Source organism: Alligator mississippiensis, chromosome 4, assembly GCF_030867095.1.
Source record: "Alligator mississippiensis isolate rAllMis1 chromosome 4, rAllMis1, whole genome shotgun sequence".
Taxonomy (NCBI): domain Eukaryota; kingdom Metazoa; phylum Chordata; order Crocodylia; family Alligatoridae; genus Alligator; species Alligator mississippiensis.
In genome coordinates, this window is record NC_081827.1 from 148,585,275 (window position 1) to 148,603,216 (window position 17,942).

At 46.9% G+C, this 17,942-nt stretch overlaps 1 protein-coding gene across 1 annotated transcript in view; it reads right to left on the reverse strand.

The window, feature by feature from the left end:
* Positions 1–17,544, reverse strand: part of LOC106737846 (C-type lectin domain family 5 member A) — a 31,949-nt gene extending 14,405 nt beyond the window's left edge. Inside the window, exons 1-6 of the mRNA XM_059726787.1 lie at positions 17,112–17,544; positions 11,994–12,062; positions 9,185–9,241; positions 6,997–7,086; positions 4,346–4,402; positions 2,850–2,906 (exon numbers count right to left, since the gene is read on the reverse strand). Of these exons, the coding sequence (XP_059582770.1) occupies positions 2,850–2,906; positions 4,346–4,402; positions 6,997–7,086; positions 9,185–9,241; positions 11,994–12,062; positions 17,112–17,202 (421 nt within the window). The 5' untranslated portion in view covers positions 17,203–17,544. The remainder of the gene's footprint in view (positions 1–2,849; positions 2,907–4,345; positions 4,403–6,996; positions 7,087–9,184; positions 9,242–11,993; positions 12,063–17,111) is intronic.
* Positions 17,545–17,942: the final 398 nt, after the last annotated feature.

Here is a 17,942-nt window from a genome sequence, read left to right on the forward strand (position 1 = left end):
TTTCAAAGACTTTGCCAAGGATGGAGGTGAGACTGACTGGCCTATAGTTGCCCGGGTCCTCCTTCCTCCCCTTTTTGAAAATGGGGACCACATTGGCCCTTTTCCAGTCCTCTGGGACTTGGCCCGTGCACCACGAGCGTTCAAATATTCCCGCCAGTGGCTCTGCAATGATGTCAGCCAGTGCCTTCAGCACCCTCGGATGGAGCTCATCCGGGCCTGCCGACTTAAAGGCATCCAGTTCTTCCAAGTGACTCTGCACCATCTCAGGGTCTACGCATGGTAGTCTGGCACCTTGCTGCTGCCTCTCTACAAACCCAGTGAGAGACTTGTCGTGCCCCTCGCTTAGGAACACTGAGGCAAAGAACTCGTTGAGGAGTTCAGCCTTGTCCCCCCTGTCTGTCACCAATTGTTTCTGCCCATTTAGCAGGGGTCCTATTCCTCCCTGGGTCTTCCTTTTACTCCCTATATATCTAAAAAACAATTTCTTGTTTTCTTTTACTTGGGTTGCCATTCTCAGCTCCATGGTAGCTTTGGCCTGTCTAACTGCCTCCCTACAGGCACGAGCAGAGGAGGTATATTCATCTTTGGTGATCTCTCCCTGTTTCCACTTTTTATGTGCTCTTCTTTTGTCCCTTAGGCTGCCCTGGATTTCTCTGGTCAGCCAGGGAAGCCTCCTGGCCCCATTCCCTCTTTTGCCTCGCTCAGGGATCGTCTTGCTTTGTGCCCGAAGGATCGTTTCCTTAAGGCACAGCCACCCTTCTTGGGCTTCCATCCCTTCAAAACTCCTACTCTGCAGTAGCTATGCACAGACACACACGATTTTATGTTCCAGAAAACTGATACATAAGAGGATGACAGCCCTCTCATGTTTTAGCCATAACTGGCACACTTGTCCTGGAAGCAGCAAGCCCAGCTTCTGTAAGCCCTCCCCATCACCACTGCCCAGCACTCTCTGCTGCAGCCAGCCAGAGCCCGCCCCAGGCTTTCCTGCGGCTCCTGTGCACTGCTACCTCTGCACTGCTTCTGGGGTGGTGGTAGTGATGGAGCTGCAGCACGGGCTCCATGTGGCTGTAGCTGGGAGTGCCGGGCAGTGCTGAGGGGGAGAGGCTGCTTTTCCTCCATGCTGAACCACAGTTTCTGCCTGACCAGCAAGGCTGCAGCTGCTGTTCAGCATGAGCAGGTGAGTCTGCAGCAGGTACGGGGTGTGCTGGGTCGGAGCTATGCCACGGGTTCCTGTTGATCTGTTCCCACCGGAGTAAGTTTGGAGAAGGTGTGGGGCACGGCTGGGCTGCCCGCTGCTGGCAGTGGTAGGGAGGCACCACAGGGTGCACAGGCTCCAGGATGTTGTGGGACGGGGGCTGTGCTAACCAGCTCAGGGGGCATGTCTAGGGGAACTCCCATGCACACCCCACCATGCCTACAAACCCTCCCCGACAAACCCCACTCTCCCACACACAGTCACACACCCCACAAATGCTGCACCCACCCACACTCTCCGCCCCCCGCACACACATACCTGCGTGCCTCTAGAGGGAGCCCCACTCACCGCTACAAGCACCCACACCACCCCATGCACACCCCACCCCCACTCCCCCACACACATACCCAGCCACCTTCTCCTCCAGACACCCCACAAACCCCATACCCACACACACACATCCCCACAAACACACTGCCCACAATCCCCCATATCCACTCACCCACATTTACACATACCCCCACATCCCACATATACACACAGCCACACATGCCCCCACACACCCCTCCACACCACCCACAGTATGCAAAAATAAGACTTCATTTTCAACTATTATGCAATCACCTGTATATACACAACACAAACATGCACAAATCAGGACAAAAGATTTTAAAAATAAAATTAAAATATGTATTGTGGATTTTTTATTTTTAATATATAATTTGTTTTTTTCAAGGTCCAAGATAACGAATCCCCTTACCAAACAGAGTACTGCCAGGGGAAGGGGAGGGACTTCTGGTGGCAAAAGTCAGGGTTTAGGGGATGGGACTTCTGGGCCCAAGATTGCGGCCATGGGGTGTGGCACTTGTCAGGGTTGCAGGGCTGTCAAGGGTGTCAAGGGGCAGGCTACCCTTGCAGCCCTCAGCAGCTCACCAAAACTCGTTAAGCAACCCTCCAGCCAAAATAACTCCCCGCCATGGCCCTGGGCTACAGTATCATGTGTATTCATACCCCAAGCTTCAAAAGGGTGGGGTGGGGGCACTTTAACTAAAGGTTGTTCAATGAGTTTTAGTTAAAGTGTTCCCACCACTATCTTTAAGCTCAGGGATGTTGAATACATGTGACACAGAGGCTGCTGGAGTGTGAGAATGAGCACTCTCTGGCGGACTCAGTCAACAGAGTCCGCTCTGATGCAAACTAATTAGCACATGTTGAAGCAGATGTCCAGCACTTGTATAGATGCACTAAGATTTGGAAAGTTGTCTTGAATCCTGCCCTCCCCACTTCTACAACAGAGAAAGCAGTGGTTGGAGGATAGTCAGGTGGCCCCTTGCCTTCTGCCCCTCCCCACTTCTTCCCCCTACAGACTTCCTTCCTCACTGCCACCTGCACCCTCCAACCCCCAGCTCCCCACAGGCTCTACTCCTCCCCCAACTCCCCAAGCTTCTTCTCATTCTCCTCAGGCACCATGCAATTTTTGCCTCCCCTCACCCCTTACTGTCAGATGCTACTTGGGCTATTCCAACCCAGAACACAGCATGGGGAAGCTCTGCCCTTGCTTGGCCATGCAGCAGTGTCCACACTGCTGATTACCTGTTTTCACCTGAGCATGAAAACTGAATTTGCAATAATGCAAACTTATCTGTTTTACCTTTGGTGGTTTTGGAAACTGTTTGTAGCTCAGACGGGTCATGTGCCATTGAGAGATCTGGAAATAACAAGCACACATAGGGTAAAATTCTATTTCCCTTTGCACATTGACATGGCCATCTACCTGGCTAACTTTGGCCCCAGATTTATGCTTTGGAAACACACCAGCTGGTTCTAGTTGTGGCTATGTAGGCACGCACCTGATTTGAAGTTCCAGAAACTTGATACATGGGAGAATGCCAGCTCTCCCATGTTTCAGCCATAACTGGTACACTTGTCCTGGAAGCAACAACCCCAGGTTCTCCAGGCTCCTGCTGAAGTGACTTGAACCTGCATTTTTTGGATTTCTTAGCACAGTTCTCCAGCAACCATACCATAAGTTATGCAATGGCTAGTCCCTGCCCCACTCTGCGCTGCTTGAAACTGAGGCACTACTCCCTGCTTTTACTACTCATTGGATAACCTGGAATAAGACCAGTGAAATGGGAATTTCTTTTCCCAAATGGGAACAAATCTCTAGGCTAGAACACAAGTTGTGCTTTCTCCCAGATTGCCATCTGCCTTACTTTGGCGCACAGCTTGTTGGGTGCTCATTTCCCCTTGCCTCCACATATCTCACAGTCTTGGTTGTCCAAGTGGCCAGCTACAACAAGGAGCACTGGACAAGTATCTCAATCATGCCTGACCTTTAGTATGGTATTTAAAGTACTACATTGGCAAGTCAGAGAAAGATGCAGCTTCAAACCTCCTCTAGGTGAAGGGATCCTAGAGCCTTTGTCCATGTCGTTATGGATGCATGCCCTAATTACTCAGCTATTGAGGCAAAAACATGTGAGGGCTCTCTACACCTCTTAGTCATGGGTTTATGGCTGGCTATGTGCTTATTCTTAGTCTATGTGCTTATTCTTACACACAAGTATGTATCTACAATGGGCATTCATACATGCTCAGGCAACTGTTACTGTATTTCTTAAATATGAGATAACTGTAGCTGGGTTCTAAACATGGAACATTCATACATTCATTATAATTTTGCAGATATAGAATCTAAGATTTGGAGGATGGTCTTGAATCCCCACCACGCCTTGCTACAGCATGGAAAACAGTGTTAGAGGGTGACCAGATGGCCAACCTGCCCTCTGCCCCACCCACTTCTTTCCCCTGTAGCCTTCCTTTCCCCCTGCCACCTGAACCACCCCCTACCCCCATCTCCCCACAACCATGCCTCTCCCCCAGCTGTCCCCACTCTCTGCATCTACCACCCTGCGACTTCCCCCATCCCATGGCCTTCTCCTCATGCTCCCTTCAATTTCTGATTCTTCTTCCCCGCCCCCCGGCCCTTACCTTCAGATGCTACTTGGGCTACTGCATCCCAGAACATAGCATGGGGAGGTTCAGCCATTGCTTGGCCATGCAGCAGTGTCCACACTGCTGATTACCTGTTTTCACCTGAGCATGAAAACTGAATTTCCAATAATGCAAACTTATCTGCTTTACCTTTGGTGGTTTTGGAATCTGTTTGTAGCTCAGATGGGTCCTGTGCCATTGGGAGACCTGGAAATAACAAGCACACATAGGGTAAAATTCTATTTCCCTTTGCACATTGACATGGCCATCTACCTGGCTAACTTTGGCCCCAGTTTTATGGTTTGGAAACACACCAGCTGGCTCCATTTCTGGCTATGTAGGCACACACCTGATTTGAAGTCCCAGAAATATGATACACGAGAGAATGCCAGCTCTCCCATGTTTCAGCCATAACTGGCACACTTGTCCTGGAAGCAGCAACCCCAGGCTCTCCAGGCCCCCGCTGAGGTGACTTGAATCTGCATTTTTTTGATTTCTTAGCACAGTTTTCCAGCAACCATACCATAAGTTATGCAACGGCTAGTCCCTTGCCCCCCCTGCTCTGCTTAAAACTGAGGCACTAATCCCTGCTTTTACTACTCATTGGATAACCTGGAATAAGACCAGTGAAATGGGAATTTCTCTTCCCCAGTGGGAACAAGACTCCAGGCTAGAACACAGGGTGTGCTCTCTCCCAGATTGCCATATGCCTTACTTTGGCACACAGCTTGTTGGGTGCTCATTTCCCCTTGCCTCCACATATCTCACAGTCTTGGTTGTCCAAGTGGCCAGCTACAACAAAGAGCAGTGGACAAGCATCTCAATCATGCCTGACCTGTGGTATGGTATTTAGAGTACTGCGTTGGAAAGTCAGAGAAAGATGTATCTTCAAACCTCCTCTAGGTGAAAGGATCCTAGAGCCTTTGTCCATGTCCAAATGGATGCATGCCCTAATTACTCAGCTATTGAGGCAAAAACATGTGAGGGCTCTCTACACCTCTTAGTCATGGGTTTATGGCTGGCTATGTGCGTATTCTTAGGCTATGTGCTTATTCTTACACACAAGTATGTATCTACAATGGGCATTCATACATGCTCAGGCAACTGATACTGTATTTCTTAAGTATGAGATAACTGTAGCTGGGTTCTAAACATGGAACATTTATACATTCATTATAATTTTGCAGATATAGAATCTAAGATTTGGAGGATGCTTTTGAATCCCCACCACGCCTTGCCACAGCATGGAAAAGTGTTGGGGGGTGACCAGATGGCCAACCTGCCCTCTGCCCCACCCACTTCTTTCCTCTGTAGCCTTCCTTTCCCCATGCCACCTGCACCACCCCCTACCCCCATTGCCCCACAACCACGCATCTCCCCCAGCTGTCCCCACTCTCTGCATCTACCACCCCACGACTTCCCCCATCCCATGGCCTTCTCCTCATGGTCCCTTCAGTTTCTGATTCTTCTGTCCCCCCCCCCCGCCGCCCCTCTCTTACTGTCAGATGGTGGTCAGGCTGCTCCATCCAGGAGCAAACCATGTGGAAGCTTAGCCTCTGCCAGGTTATGTATCAGCAGTGTCCACTCTGCTGATTGGCCGGGCAGGAGAAGAAGTTTCCATGTGCTCTGTGCCAGGAGTGACTTCAGCCTGAGACAGAGCCCAGCTGTGCCTGCCAGGAGTGGGAGGGAAGGCTTGGAGGGGAGTGGCAAGAGGCTTCTGTGAGTCTGAGTCGGCCCTAACCCAGGCTCAGGACTAGAGTCGGAACCAGAACAGAGGCTTGCTGCCCCCTCCACATTGCATGTGAATGTGAGATGAGGGACTTTTCCTCCCGTGAAGATTGTGGGGGACCTCATCTTATATTTGAGTAAATATGGTAATTTACTGCATATGCTCAGTCTTTGAGTACACCCTACTGGTTCATAATGCAGAGGAAGTAAAATCGCTATTCGTGTATAAGTGCCAAGACACATGGCTTTGTAAAGTCAATAATATTCTGCCTTTAATCTCCATGTTGAATGGCTGCTCATGTTTCCGAAGGTTCTGTTCTGTTCACGGAGGGCATTTGCTTTCAGGGAAAATCCCGGTGGTATGTGGTCTCCTCACCTTTGCCTCCCTCATCCCTAGCCTAGCCCCTGATTAATATATTGATACAAAATGGGCCAAGTTTTCCAAATAGCTCATTTCCAAGACTCACCAAAATGAGTAGCTAGCTTTTTAATGCACCTCAGCAAGCTGGGTACAGAGCATACCTAAACACCTGGCCAGGTAGACAGTGATGAGCAGACAAAGGTCTGGCCCTGGACTTGTGGTCAATCTGTACCCCTAAGTGTGTTACCATTTGTCTGGGTGTCGCTGCTACAGTCTGCTCCTGCCTGCAGCAACCTGAGTGAGACATTTGAGCCTGATAAATCCATCTCCCCAGCAGGGGCTGATTTACTACCAGGGTCTCCCCCAAACCAAAATTAGACAGGCTGTCTGACCTGTTTTTGAAGCAGACTGACATGTCCTTGGCTTACCTGTGGCAGTTGCAGAGGGGGCTTGCTGTCCTGATGACTTTTTTAGCCTGTAAGTCTCACATCAGTTATGATATTTATCTCTGTGTGTTGGTAGGCATGAGACCCAGGGGCTGTGTAATGGAGTCTTACAGTGATGGACTTATCATTAAATCAGCTAGCTGCTGCTCTGGGCTGTGGGTATCATGAATTAGATCCCACCTGGGGACAAGGAATCCTAAATGGCATATGCCAGCCACAAGGACATGACAAATCAAAGCATTTGTGGCATTTTCAGCAATACTTACATACAATTATCAGCGTCACACCTGTAACCAGGAGGAGGATTGTCACAGCTCCCACTGCAAGGGCACAGACCCTGGAGCAATGCCTCCCACCTGCAGAGAGGAGGACAAATCTGAGGAAGGAAAAACTGGGAAAGAAACCCTTCCCCTTCTCAATCTATGCCCATATTATATTCCTTTCCCTTCCACTCTCTGAGCTCAGCAGCTGAATGAAATCTTGTTAAGCTACACTAAGCCCCACAGCACTGAACTGCTTCCTGTTTCCTCTCTCTGGGCATGTCTAGACATGCAATTACAGTGCAGGAATAAACACAGGGGCTAATTGCTCTGGAGTTTTTTTGCTCCTCGGTGTTTGTTCAAATGGTGCATCCAGGAACAAAACACTCCTGAGCGTATAGCTTCAGAGTTTATTCATGCACAGCACATTGAACCCAGTCAGAGCAGTCCTGGCTGGTAGGAGACCCATCCTGCCAGCCCAGTGGTACTCCAACCGGCCTCCATGTGTTCCTGTGTGGGTGGCTGGGGCAGTGTGCCTCAGCACAGGGGTTACCTACCAACTAACTCCCCACAATGTGACCCAGCCAGCAGGGGCAGAGTCTACACATGCACTGCTGGGCACAAAACAAAAAAAGACACAGCAGGCCATGTGGGGAGTATTTTACAAAACTATCCTGCTGTGGAGTTAGTTTTATGCACCCTACTAGGAGTAGATGCGTAGATGGGCAGATATTTACTGTGCAGTTAATTAGTCAGCTGTGTCGTAAACATCTAGTGTAGATGCACCCTCTGTGATACACTGGGCATGGCTACAACTGCATTAATGCGGAGTAAGCCTACATGCGGATGCCTTAAGGTGCCTTAACGCAGCTTGCTGGGTGAATGCCTTTGCAGGCTGCCCTGGTCAGCACCCAAGGCTGCTCCCCACACGGCCAGGCTCTAAGTCCCTCTGCAGCAGAGGAGAGCAGGGGGAAGCAGGGGTGTTGCTACCACTACTGTCTGCCTGGCCCGGCAATGTCTTACTGCCCTTCCCCCCTCAATTCAGGTGCCCTTAGCCTTAGAAGCTGGTGCTGCAGTTCTCCTGCAGAGAGCAGGAAGGCTGGGGCTGAATCTACCCCAGTGCCTGGCGCTGCATTGCTTTTTCCAGCCAGCGCGGCTCCAGTGCAGTGGAGCTCCAGCCCAGCGGGGCTTTCTCCAGTGCTGCTCTAGCACTGGGCAGGACTCCCCCACCCCACACTGTGCTCAGCATGCCCAGGCTGCCTCTCTCCCAGGAGTGTCCAGCAAGGAAGCAAGCAGTGTCAGCTCCTCCAGGCTCAGCATTGCCTGGCCAGCAATCCCGTGCTGAGGCAGAGACACACTCTGTCTTCAGCTACCCTTCTTCCTGATGGCGGCTCCAGCAGCACCCAGCCTCCTGGGTTTGACTGAGCCTGGAGGAGTGGACAGAGCGTTAAGGCGCCATGTCAAGTCTACACATGGCTTAAGGCGCCTTAACTACTCCAGTGTAAATTGTATAGCTGCTTTGTGCAGGTATCAAATTTACTCTCAGATCACCCTAAATTGATATAATTAAGGTGCATTAAGAGTGGACATGTGTAGACCCTCCTTAGGGATCTGAAGGTTAATTACCTTACCATTAAGGGTGCAGGTGTAGACCTGCACCCTGTGGACTCATCTGAGACCTGAATATCTTCCAGTCCCAATGGGGCTCTCTCCTTGTGAGGACAGCTGTAACCTTTGCACCACTGGCTGGACCCCACACTACTGCTCAGAAGTTATTCAGGAGGGTTTGGAAATGCAGGACCAAGACAAACCTTGCCATATCAAATGAGGCTATTAGAGAGTGCCCAGTCTATTAGAGAGTGCCCAGTCACTGTAAATCTATTAGAGAGTGCCCAGTCACTGTAAATCTCACAGTGGAGATGTGCTCTCTTTCTCTTTTCTCCTTCCCCCATCCTGTCTGTGACTGTCCCATTTTGGGGTTTCTTCCTAGGTTTATTTCAATGTAATCCCAACATTACAGGGAGCCTGTTAAATCAGCACAGAGCTGACCAAGTAGCAGAGAGCCATGGGAGATTTGGAGGGAGGCCACCTGGATGTTCAGGGACTATGTGAACTAGGCAGCCATGACACTAACGGGTCAAGGAGGCTTCTCCATCTCTTCCTACTTCAACCCTCTACTGGTATATTTATTTACCTGGCTTATGCTGACTTGGTTCTTTGGTAAATGTATTTACTTCTTGGCTCATGAGACCTGGGGAAGAAATTGTCATTATTTGCTATGGCTCTATATAAAGACATTCTAACTCTTCCTCCTGCCTCTAACCCACACTGTGGCCTGTTTTGACACACCTTGGATGACCAAGCTAATTTTCTTCTTCCTCATTATCATTCTCAGCTTCTCTCTTCAACTTATTCTAGAAAGGCTGATGCACCGAAAGGCTGTTACCTCTAATTTTTTTGTACTTTAACCAGAATTAGGAAGTTGGAGGAAATCTCCCAGAAATAAAAATATCTTTGCAAAGTTTAGTGCCCAAAGGAAGCTTAGTTTGCAGGTGATTTTCCCCTGAAAGACAGCTTGGAAAAATATCCCCTTTTATTCAGAAAGTCAACAGACCAGCTCCATCAATGCATTCCAAGTACAATGTATTGGGTTTATTAACTAAAACACACTTCTGCTGTGGTTACACCTGGCTGCTTTGGAAGTGATTGACTTATGGATCACTGTAATCTACCTGATTCCTGCAAATCTATCTTCACTGCACAGGTGTTAATCACTCTCTCTACTTCTTAATGGTCTTAATGTACCACTAATCAAACTACTTTTCTTCTGAAAGTGTGCTGTCTGTTAGCTATGCCTGGCAATCTCTGTCTTCTATTTCACAGCCCAGTAGACTGTTTTTCACATGTATCTGAAAACTAAACTAAGATGTGGTAATATTAGCTCGGATGAACATTAATTGAGGCGTGGAATGACCAAAAGTGAAGTGTTGGCTGCACTATGAGGAATATGAATAAGAGAGATACATTTAATTATAATGATTATGGGACTAATAATACAAAGTATTTTAACTAGTGTGACTAGTTGTGTTTTTTTAAAACTGTACATATGAACAAGCAAATTAGTATGCACTCCTATAAAGTTACATTTGTTTTTTGCTTTGCTAGCATATTAGGAAAGATTTTACTTTCTCTTTAACTTGAGAAAAAATGGGTGTTGTTTTTTATATGATGATACCTATAGGCTAGGGAATTCCCTTCTCATCAGCACAGAGGCAGAAAAGGATCCTGGAGTCATTACTGATTCCAAGATGAACATGGGCTGCCAATGTGAGGACATGGTCACTAAGGCTAACCGCACCTTGTCATGCATCCACAGATGCACCACAAGCAAGTCGAAGGAGGTGATTCTCCCTTTCTATGTGACATTGGTCAGGCCGCAGTTGGAGTACTGTGTCCAGTTCTGGGCGCTGCACTTCAAGAGGGATGTGGACAGCATTGAGAGGGTCCAAAGGAGGGCCACTCGCATGGTCAGGGGGCAAGAGGGCAGGCCCTACGAGGACAGGCTACGGGACCTGAACCTGTTCAGCCTTCACAAGAGAAGGCTGAGAGGGGATCTGGTGGCCGCCTATAAACTTATCAGGGTGGATCAGCAGGGAAGGGGAGAATCCCTGTTCCTCTGAGCACTACCAGGAGTAACTAGGAATAATAGCCACAAGTTTACTGAGAATAGATTCAGGCTAGACATCAGGAAGCACTACTTCACAGTCAGGGCGGCTAGGATCTGGAACCAACTTCCAAGGGAAGTGGTGCTCACTTCTACCCTGGGGGTCTTTAAGAGGAGGCTAGATAGACACCTTGCCGGGGTCGTTTGATCCCAGAATTCTTTCCTGCCCATGGCAGGGGGGTTGGACTTGATGATCTGCTCAGGTCCCTTCCAGCCCTACCAACTATAAAACAACTATGAAAATATGATGCACCTCAGCACAAGTAAAAATCTTACATTCATCCATGGTATGCATTTCATTAAGTGCCTGAGGTCCTGTGTACAGTACAGATATAACAGTATTTTTCTAATCACTTTGGGACTTCCTCAGACAAGACCAGTTACAATTAATGTAGTTCAATAGTGTCTGAGCTGCAACCTTCCTGCCTGCCCCGCACTTGTGGATGAAATAGGTATGCACCCGCACTGTCTCGCTTCACTAGCTGTGTGCTGGGAACATAAGAAAGACCTGATACCCACTACTTCTTGCTTAAACACCATCCACTTTATAACTAGGGTGCTCAACCCCCATCCCACAGGACAGATCTGTCCCACAGCCCTATGTCATCTAGTCCATAGGTCTCCCCACTCATCTGGAAATTTGGTGGTGGAAGAGTGGTAGCACAACTTCTACACTGACAAATTCCTGTATCAATGGAGACATCCAGGTCCTGCATGATGAATCAGGCACCCAAACCCCATGTGCATGGCTAGGCAGGGGCAATGCTAATCTGCCCTCTAGGGATCAGTCCCAGCACATGTGGGCAGCACAGGGTGGTGGCAGGCCCCAGGATCTGATCCTGGCAAATGGAACTTGATACAACCCACAGACAGTAGTGTACTGATGTGGTGGAGAGGGAGCCATAGGGGGAGCGCCGGCCTGGGGGGGAGCGCCGGCCAGGCCCTTCAGAGTTCTTATTGCATGGGTTGCAGATGAGTTTGTTGTTTAAACTGGCCGCCCACGCCATGGGTTGGGTGTTTACTTATTTGTTCCAACCAGAAATTCCTGCATTCGGTGTGCTGGGACTTTCATTTTCTTCTTAACCGAAACAGGTAACCAAACAGGGCCAGGGCAGGAAGGAAGGAGTTCCCGGTGCAAAGGCCGGGGGTGGGGGTGCAAATGCAAGCATTGGCCCCTGGGTGCCAGAGACCCATAGTACACTGACGATAGACTGGACTCACCACAGTCATCTGGTCCACAGGGCCAAAAGTTTGAGCACTACTGCTTCAGAAGACTCACCAGTTGCTGCACAGGTATTTAAGCTGCTTGTGTCCAGGGGTTTCAATTTCACTTCTGCATATACAGGACCTCAAAACAGGAAAGAAAAGCAAACAAACAAACAAACATACAGATGTGAATGAGCGAGAAGAAGAAACCGGAATGGAATAAAAACTCACTAAGGGACCATAATCAAAGGGTAACCAATAACTGCAACATCTTTGAATTGCTCTCAGCAGCATCCCAGTTAGGTTGTTGTTTTCCATGTTCGCGGCACTATGTCTCTGAAGTACTGGCTACAAGCAGAAAGGCATCCATTTCAGCTTCTGTTCAGTGCAGACATCAACAGAGGAGATATATGCAATTGTGCACGTGCATACATTGCTTCATACAGAGACCTTACTAATATTCTCCCTGAAGTCTTAAATATACCGCATTCGCTTCTTGTAAAGGGAAAGCTTGAGGGAGGTGCCTCGTGGAGTGCTACAGAAGGCAGGGCTAGTCCTGAACTTCGTAATGATGCATCCACTTCTGGCACTTGGTATAACCAGCATCACTGCTGGTCTGAAAAGGAACTAATTCTCCAGCCCTTTGTATCACCTTTAACCCCTGCACGGGGGCAGCGCAAAACATAATTATTCTTCTTTTGGCTCTCTAAGAAGTTGCTACCTATGTGTGCCTGCCTACAAAAGATAACTGGTCCCTAAATCTGAAGATTACACTAGATTTGGGATTGTCATCAGCAATAGAAAGGCAAGAGAATGAACCTGAAAGGATGTTTGGAGGTTATAAGTAAGGGGAGAAGTGAATAGAGACTAGTACTGTACATAAGGGAAAGGGTGTGTGTGTGTGTGTGTGTGTGTGTGTGTGTGTGTGTGTGTGTGTGTGTGTGTGTGTGTGAGTGAGAAAGAGAGAGAGAGAGAGAGAGAGAAACAGAGAACTGGACAGCAGGAGTTTTGTATTGTTTTATTTTACTCACTGGAGGCATGTAAAAGGTGAGCACAGGTTTTGGTAGCATATTTCAAGCAATCATGCTGTAAAGCAGAGTGACAGGTTTTTACTGTTATGACCAGGTGGCATTGCCTTCTTACATGGGTTTAAGACATGGGCCTGCTGGTGGCCTGCTGCACAGGGTCAAATTTCATCCAGTTAAGAATGCAGTGGTCAGTTCTGGGCGAATATTGACTAACATAAGTGGGGGGGAGGGGGAGATGTTTTAAAAAAGACATAAAAAAAGATATTTTGAATAATAGAAAAGCAGAGGAAGGTTCCTCAACGGGTCATATCTAGTTCAATCCCCTGCCCAAGGAAGGATTTTCCTGACCCAAACCTTCCTACATACAGCGTCATCTAATGTATTAGTAAACCTACACAGCTGGCTCTGACACACAACCACAAGAATTACACCTTCACATGCAGTAAGTAAAGCAGGGGAATAATAGCAGGTAGTGTTCCATTGTGACAGGGAATTAAAATCCATGTAAGAGATCTAAGAGGGCACGTCCACAGCTACAAAAGACCCCCCTCCCCTACAATCTACACCAATCTGGCTCTAGGATAAAATCAATTCCTGACCCCAAGTGTGGGGACTGGCGTGACCCTGAGAGAAGCAGCAAGACCTACCAGCAAGACGTCCTGATACCCAATTTAAACCTACTTTGCTGCATCTCCAAGCCACTGGCTACACTCTGCAGTATTCAGGAAGGTCTTCTATTTATCTAACGGCTACATTGCTTTCTGGCATTTCAATTACTAGATTCCCTTTGAGAAGAACAAATAATTTAATTGAAAGGGGAAAATGTCATGAAAACAAATCAAAAAAGTAGAAATCTAGATGCTTTGTGAAATTCCTCATGTTGCCTGATTTTCCTCATGTCCAGAAAGTACAAAGAAATGTAGCGTCTGCTTCTTCTCTCCCTGCACCCAGTATAGTTAGTTACAGACCTGTGCAAAGCACAAACAAATCCAGAAGGGCTGTGTTTTGCACCTATTCTGCTCTCCTCTTAAACAAAATGGTGAGAAGTGGGCTATTTATAGATTAGCTTCAGGACCACAAAGAGGAAACTTCATAATGATGGGCTGTTAGCACATGAAAAGCAAAAGCAGAGGAATGTAGACTAGTTTGTCTATTAGACTCTAGAATAATCTGGTGCAGCAATGGAGACCCCAGTTTCCTGAGTCATTTAACACTAAACTGAACAACACCCTTCAGAATGGGCTGTGAAGAGTCATGGGTCAGGCAAGGTGAAGAGTGAGGGTGTGATGGAAACTGAACTAACTTATCTGTCAAGAGAAGAAAGAAGTAGGAAATGAAAGAGAGGCAAAAGAAGTTTGTCTGAGTAGAGCTTCACTGGGGCCAGTCTAAGGCACGATTTTAAAATGAGGTAGTTACGTTGACACAGAAAGCTGGGAAGATGTTCCTGTTTCCATTTAAACCTAAGTAGGGTTCAGTTCCTAAATGATTAGGAATATAGTCAAACTAACTGAGGTAGAATCACAGAATCGAAGAAGAGTAGGGGGTAGAAAGGACATTAGGAGATTGTTCAAATCTAGCCCAACCCTCTGCTAAGTGATGTAAACCAGAATGTGGAAACCCTTCTGGACAAATGTTTTTTCTAACTTTCTTTTTAAAAAAACTTCAATTTTGGTAGACAACAGCAGAGAACAAAGCTGGCAGTCTCTACTACTCTCTCAGGTAGGTAGATCATTATAGAAAGATGTACTAAAGCATTCATAGATTCATAGATGTTTGTGTTGGAAGGGACCTCAGTAGATCATCGAGTCCGACCCCCTGCCCTGGGCAGGAAAGAGTGCTGGGGTTAGATGACCCCAGCTAGGTGCATGTCTATCCTCCTTTTAAAGACCCCCAAGGTAGGTGAGAGCACCACCTCCCTTGGAAGCCCATTCCAGATTCTGGCAACCCTCACTGTAAAGAAGTGCTTCCTGATGTCTAACATAAATCTGCTCTCCGTCAGTTTGTGGCCATTGTTCCTAGTTACTCTAAGGGGTGCCCTGCTAAACACAGCATCTCCTATTCCTTGCTGCCTCCTGCCCCCACCTTGATTAATTTGTAGGCAGCCACAAGATCACCTCTCAGCCTTCTCTTGTGGAGGCTGAAGAGATCCAGGTCCCTCAATCTCTCCTCACAGGGCTTTGCCTGCAGGCCTCTAATCATACCCTCCTCTGAATCGTGTTGAGGTTGTCCACATCCCTCTTGAAGTGTGGCACCCAGAACGGGATGCAGTACTCCAACTGAGGCCTGACTAATGCCACATAGAGGGGAAGTATCACCTCCCTGGACCTGTTTATCATGCACCTACATGATAAAGTGCGGTTACATTTACTGCTCATTTCGTCACATTGACGACTCATATTCATTCTGGTGCCAACAAGGACTCCGAGATCCCTTTCTGCTGCTGTGCTGCTGAGAAGGTCTTCCCCCAGCCTGTAAGTGTGCTGGTGACCCCTTCTCCCTAGGTGCAGCACTTTGCACTTGCCTTTGTTTAACTGCATCCTATTTTGTTCTGCCCACTTTTCCAACCTGTTCAGATCTGCCTGGATTCATTCCCTACCCTCTGGTGTGTTAACTTTACCCCATAATTTGGTATCATCCATTAATTTGGACAGAGCGCTCTCCATATCTTCATTTAAGTCACTGATGAAAACAATGAACAGCACTGGTCCAAGGACCAAGCCTTGGGGGACCCCACTGCCCACATCTTTCCAGGTTGATACTGACTCGTCTACCACCACTTTCTGGGTGTGACCCCTAAGTTGATTTGCCACCCACCTGATTGTGTGATCATCTACTTCACAGACACTCAGTTTATTTCTGAAAATAGGATGAGATACCATATTGAAGGCCTTCTTAAAATCCAAGTAAATGACATCTACCTTGACCCCTGCATCTAAGCATTTTGTGACCTGGTCAGTCAAATGCTCTACCCCTGAGCTATACCCCCACCTATTCTTGGTGAGGAATAGAATTGTTTGGAATTCCCTCCATGGTTTATCAGTTCAGTGAAGGTTTGTATGGGGATGATTTATTTCAGAATACAGTGTTTTTTAGTCACTGGAATAACTAGTCATTATGGCCTTATTACTCAGGGTACATAGGGGTCTTATAGACATGCAGGGAGGCTGCTCTGCTACGCTGTAATTACAGTACATCAAAGCAGACTTGAGTGTTCTCAGCTCTGTGCTAATTAAATTGTCTTCTCCCCATCCTTCCCAAAGCACATCTCCAAAATCCCTCAAACACTCACCAGCATCATACTGATTAGTACACAAAACCCTTTGGATAATTCATCATCTGTTAATTAGACACTTCCAAATGTACACACGTATCATGGAGTTTGATTCTTACTATTAGTCATCTTAAAAAGTGCCGACCTTGTCCTTCAGAGCACCTTATAAATCGCCCCCTCCCCCACCAATTTATGGCACAAAAAGCATTAATGATCAATTGTTCCATACTGCAGAATTATTTTTATGTTTTGGTGATGAGTCTATGTAAGGGTGCAAAGCAAAATTTGCACCGATCATAATCATGTAATTCTTATGTAGTAAACAACTACATTTTTATGATAAGACATTATATATTGTGCCTTTATATTTATTCAGTTCTCATATAGAAAATCAGAATATCTGCAATTTATATCTGGAATGTTTGTGATATGTATTTTTATCACTATACATGTGAAAAATCTGCTGTGCCTTGAAATGGCATGCATAATACAGATCACAAAAAGTTAAAAAATGGCTAACTACTGACAATCAGGCTCCTAAGGATAAGTAGTCATCATTACCAAGCCCAGTGAAGAATTAACAAGATCTTACTGTAATGCATTGTACTTTTTCAAAATCTGTTTCTGCTAACTGAATATAATGCATCTTTAATCTGAAATAAGATTATTTCACTTTCAGACTTGAACAGATATTACTAGCCGCATGAATTAAAACAACATTATGTATTTGGGAGCAAGTTTGCATGGTGCCTCATTTTTCCTCCCTTCATCAGGGTCCCTTTTCTTCCCTTTCCTGTTATCCCACGAGCTGTGGTTTTGTCTCTCCACTACACTTGTAGCATCCCAAAATGTGACCCAGGTACAGTACACAGTACACCAAGCATTGACTTACCTGCCTGAGTGTCATTGTCCTTTGGCAGCCTTGAACCCAACCCCGCTACTGCAGGAAAGTTCAGGTCAGCATACATGATATTTTCTGACATCTTCCTTCTTTCTCCCTTCTTAAATCTCTTGGCTATGCCAGAATGTGACTCCTGGCCAGATATAACTCAAAATACTTTCAGCTAAAACTGTCATGATTTTCTGTCCTCAGGGAGGAAGTGGTGTCCTTTTTATGCTCTGTCAGTTGAGTAGCAGCAGAAAGAGGAAATCTAGCTTCATACTGATCTTGTAATAGAACATAACCAAAAACAGGGTAGTTAGAAACGAAGTCTCATCTTTGGTTCACAAGCCTCTTTTCTGGCATTGTTTTTTCTTGAATGCATTGGGAAAAAAAATATGGTGTTATCTCTCATTTAGACTCCCCACTTCCACTTGGTCTCCTATTCAATGGATACACCCCAGCCGTTGGATGTTCTGTAACAGTTTCCAGGTCACAGATCAGAACTTGATTGTATTTCCTGATGAACTGTAGAGTAGAAAGGAAGAACCTGCAGTCGTCATGCTCTAGGGTAGAATGTGATCCTCGGAATGGCAAATTTCGCTCTGTCAGAAACACAGTAACGTCAACCAGACCTTGCAACACTTTATGCCACTTTTCCTTCTCTGAATGTATACCTTTTTCAAGGGCACTATCAATGGCTCCTTTTCCACAAAGAGCATTTGCAAGATCTTTCCACTGTAAATAATATTGAAGATGACCAGAATTGGTGAAGCTCAGGCGCAGATCCGGAAACCAGATCAATTGTCTCATTTTTCTCATTTGATACTATATCTGCTTCAG